Here is a 4769-nt window from a genome sequence, read left to right on the forward strand (position 1 = left end):
TGTTACAACGATCATGACATATCTCTAAAATTGGCGCATCCGCTAAATCTTGCACGTGGCGCATCTCGGTGCGGAGCAACAAGCCGGTGCTATCAAGGTTGAGGCGTCGGTAGCGTCATCGGGCTCTCCTCTTTTGATAGATCTTCTACATGGCGTGGCGCACCGCCCACCGAGAAGCAGTCACATGTGAGATTGAGGTGGAGACATCGCCGGCATCCTCGAGGCGCGACCGCCCTTCTACGAGCCAGAGTCGACTCAAGGTATGAATCCATGCGTTGTCGCATCCCTTCTGCATATGAAGTGGGATGCCTTAGATTTATTGTTCTTCTCTAACGATTATTTCTAGCCGGACATGTGTGCTCTTTCTCTGAATATATTGCTTGAAAAGCTAACCAAGTTACTTAAATTCACTTCGTTCTTAATCTTGCGTGCTAATTTTGTTATTTTCGCTGACAGTGGTGCGCGCAAGGAAATTTATTTCTGGGTGTGCTGAGCTGTTAGGCCTAAGTCGAAATCCTCAGCTAAACAAGGCCTCAGCTTAACACATAAAAAGGTGTTCAATCTCGCCCACAATGTCCTCTTCTTTCCTCTTCCTTTATTGGAACTTGTTTTGCAGACAAGGAAAGTGGCACGTGTAATGTGAGTAAAACCCTCTTAGCCAAAATCAGCTACGAGCAAGATTTTATGTACTCCGTATTGTAGATTCACCAATTGACTCTCATCCCCAATGTAGTCTTTTTTATGTCAGTATAGACTTCTTTACTGGATGTATACTATCGTACATGGCATGCATTTGCCTAATGAGGAGCATTGTATTGCCGAGGCTGTTAATTCGCTGGCTACAGGAAGTAGGGATTTTCCCGTAACCCTCGGAGCCTCTCCTCTAGCGATTAGGGTTTTGTGGACTTCCGGCGGCGCACGCTGATCTCATCGGCGGGGCGACAAGGTTTGCTGGCGAGGCATTTCTTCGTCGGAGCGTGGGAGTGAGAAGAGGGATGCAGCGCTGTCGCCCAGGGCAGCGCGGGCGTGTTTGGAGGAACAACTTGGTAGATTGGATATCACTGAAGAGGAGGCAACTCCACTGGTGATTGACGATCGTGATGAAGGGGCGAAGCAGAAGTGGCTGGTGGCGGGTAAGGTCCTCCATCGCCATGTTTTTCACATCGATACAATCATTAGCGCTTTGCGGCCGGCATGGGGAAACCCTAAGGGACTTGAGTTTCGATCGGAGGGGGAGAATACTTTTGTTGCTGAGTTTGCCACGGCGCGCGATCGGGACAGGGTTTGGAACGGATCGCCTTCGCATGTGAGCAAGAATGCTGTGATTTTGGCTGAGTTTGAGGATTGCATGAAACCATCTGAGTTGCGGTTTGATCGAATCCAGTTGTGGGCTAGGGTTCTGAACCTACCGTATAATCTTAGAGAGAAGAAGTGGTGGCTACCTATAGTGCGCAAGATTGACAAAGACGCGACAGAGGTAGAATTCAATAATATGGGAGGATACCTGAGGGCTAGAGTAACAGTGGAGGTTGCCAATCCCTTGAGGCATTGTATTGTGATTGAATCGGCCAGACGGCAGAGTATGGATGTTTATGAAGTGCAATATGAGCAGATCCCACACTTCTGTTTTTCCTGTGGTCGATTGGGTCACTCTGATCTTTTCTGTCATAATCCGGGCACCGGTGACTCCAATGGAAATCTGCCGTACGGGAAGGGGCTGAGGGCACCGGATGAGAAGTGGAAGAATTCGTATGGCGAGGGCTCGAATGCGGAACATAGTAATTCTAAAGCTGAAACTCGTAGCTCGAGCAATGCTGATGATAAAGGGACTGAAGCCACATCGCCTCTGAAGAAGAATAATCGAAGCACGCTAAATAAATGCAAGGCAGGGGCGCAGACACAATATTATAGGAAGGTGCAAACACCTTCTTTGATGATTGCTCAAACAGCCTTTAACCCCGAGGATATGAGCCGGGGTCAGCAGGGAGGGAAGGAGGCTGTAGAGGAGAATACGGGTTTGGAGCCTGACCCGAAGAAAAAGAGGCCAACTCCAACGAATTCTGAAAATATGGCAGTGGCTGCTGAGCAGCCCTGCCGGGATCAATGATTTGCATGAGTTGGAACGGTCGGGGGCTTGGGAACCCGGCGACCGTTCGAGAGCTTCGCAATATTGTGAGGCAAGAGAGACCCAGTCTACTCTATGTGATGGAAACGAAGATATCTAAAGAAAGGGTAGAAGGTTTGCAAGCTACTCTCGGTTTTGCTGGATGTTTTGCTGTTGCAAGTTCAGGACTGAGTGGTGGTGTTGCTTTGTTTTGGTCAGCTGACGTGTTAGTCGACCTGAAAAATTTCAGTTCCTGCCACATAGACGTGTCGGTGAGGAGAAACGATTGTATTGAGGATGAATGGAGGTTTACGGGGTTCTATGGAGCCCCCAGGGCTGAAGACCGCTGTCATAGTTGGAGGTTTCTTCGGACCCTTTTTGCTTTAGAGCATACGGCGTGGTTGTGTCTGGGAGATTTTAATGAAACTTTATATGCGTCAGAGCATTTCTCGCGAGCGGCAAGGCCAGAGTGGCAGATGAGAGCCTTTCGTGAAGTGATCGATGAGTGTTTGTTCCAGGATCTTGGCTGGTCTGGGACAGAATACACATGGGATAATGGTCAGGCGGGTGATGCTAATGTCAAGGCTAGGCTTGACCGTGCCTTTGGCAATGAGGCTTTCTTATCAAAATTCGAGAACACTAAAGTGCGGCATGTTGTGACCACCGAATCAGACCATTGTGTCTTGCTGGTGGAGCTTCGGAGCAGCATGGCTGATAGGAATGGGAGGAGTGGCAAACAGTTTCGCTATGAGAATGTTTGGCAGACTCACCCAGACTATGACCGACTTGTACTTGATAGCTGGAGGCGAGGTGCAGGTGCTGATGGACTAGGTGGTGTAGTCCAGGCTCTCTCCACAATGCAGAATAAGTTGAGTACATGGGGAGCAAAAGAATTCGGGTGTTTGGCGCGCAAGGCTAGGAAGCTTCGTCAGAAGCTAAATAATCTCCGCATCCGATCTGTGGGTAGAGGACCAACGGATGAAGAGAAGGCGATAACTAAGAAATTACGTGAAGTCCTACGTCAAGAAGAGATTTGGATGCGCCAGCGATCCAGAGTCCAATGGCTGCGAAAGGGAGATCGCAACACAGCCTATTTTCACTCCTGTGCAGCGCAGCGGAAGAGAACGAACAAGATTGTAGAACTTGAACGAGTGGATGGTACAAAATGTATGACTTGGGAGGATAACTGTGAAGAGATTCAAGGCTTTTAGCAAAACCTGTACACCTCTCAGGGTTTTAGGCCAATGGATGATCTTCTAGACATTGTGCCAACCCGTGTAACGACAGAAATGAATCTCGATCTGGACAAGCCTTATACAGCAGAAGAGGTAAAAGTGGCATTGTTCCAGATGGCGCCGTCAAAGGCTCCGGGTGTGGATGGTTTCACGGCGGGTTTTTTCCAGAGGCACTGGGCCTTATTGCATGACGATATTGTTACTGCTGTTCTGGACTTTCTGAATGGAGGTGAGCTACCTGAGGGTCTGAATGACACATCCATTACACTCATACCCAAGGTAAAACATCCTCAACGTATTTCACAATATCGACCCATTTCTTTATGCTCAGTCCTGTACAAGATTGCATCGAAGTGTATATCTAATAGGCTGAGACTACCTTTGGGTGAAATTATTGGTGAAGAAGAAAGTGCTTTTGTCCCGGGCTGCCTTATCACTGATAATGTGTTGATTGCATATGAAAGCGTGCATGCGATGAGGAAGAGGAAGAAGGGAAAGAATCATGTGAGTGCAGTCAAGTTAGATATGATGAAAGCATATGATCGTGTTGAATGGCATTACCTGCAAGCGATGATGTTGAAACTTGGTTTCAGTGCAGAGTTTGTCAGGCTGATTATGAAGTGTGTGACTTCAGTCAGGTTCACGGTGAGGGCTAATGGGGAATTGCTTCCATATTTTGTTCCGACAAGGGGCCTCAGGCAGGGAGACCCTATATCCCCATTTTTGTTCCTGTTATGTGCGGAGGGTTTTACTACCCTGCTGAACTTTTTCGGTGGAAATCGTGTTGATAGAGGGATTAGGGTGAGTCCCCGATCGCCATGGATTAATCACCTGCTATTTGCTGACGACAGCCTGATCTTCATGAAGGCAAATGCGGCAAGTGCAGAGAGGTTGAATGAGATTTTGGTGATCTATGAGAATTGTTCAGGTCAGTGTGTTAATAGAGAGAAAAGCTCCATCTATTTCAGTCCAAACACGCCACACACGCTCCGGCAATCTCTAAAGAATTTGATGGGTATAGCGGTAGAGGCCTTTAATGAACGATATCTGGGTCTGCCTACGGCTATGGGCCGCATCACTAGTGGTACCTTCGATCACCTAGGAGAAAGGATCCGCAGCAAAATACAAGGTGGATCAGAGAGGTTGGTGTCGAGTGCTGGCAGGGAAATTTTTCTGAAGTCAGTGATTCAAGCCATTCCTTTATATGCTATGTGTTGCTTCTTGCTCTCCAAAAAGATATGCAAACAGTTGATCTCTTATATGGCAAGGTATTGATGGAGCAGCTCCATTGATCGGCGTTCATTACACTGGATTGATTGGGACTCGCTCACAGCACCAAAGAGCAAGGGAGGCATGGGTTTTCGGAACATTGGGATGTTTAATCGAGCTCTACTGGGGAAGCATGGGTGGCGCTTCATTACGCACCCGGA

The 4769-nt window shown here is 48.0% G+C and overlaps 1 protein-coding gene across 1 annotated transcript; it reads left to right on the plus strand.

Moving 5' to 3' along the window:
* Positions 1–2205: 2205 nt before the first annotated feature.
* Positions 2206–3315, plus strand: LOC127334812 (uncharacterized). Its single transcript, XM_051361348.1, has one exon. The coding sequence runs from the start codon at positions 2206–2208 to the stop codon at positions 3313–3315; it is 1110 nt and encodes a 369-aa protein (XP_051217308.1).
* Positions 3316–4769: the final 1454 nt, after the last annotated feature.

Source organism: Lolium perenne, chromosome 1 (genome assembly GCF_019359855.2).
Source record: "Lolium perenne isolate Kyuss_39 chromosome 1, Kyuss_2.0, whole genome shotgun sequence".
NCBI lineage: Eukaryota > Viridiplantae > Streptophyta > Magnoliopsida > Poales > Poaceae > Lolium > Lolium perenne.

Excerpts from the sequence above, each read along its gene's own strand:
- LOC127334812 (XM_051361348.1), top strand. The coding sequence starts at position 2,206 with ATGGAAACGAAGATATCTAAAGAAAGGGTAGAAGGTTTGCAAGCTACT.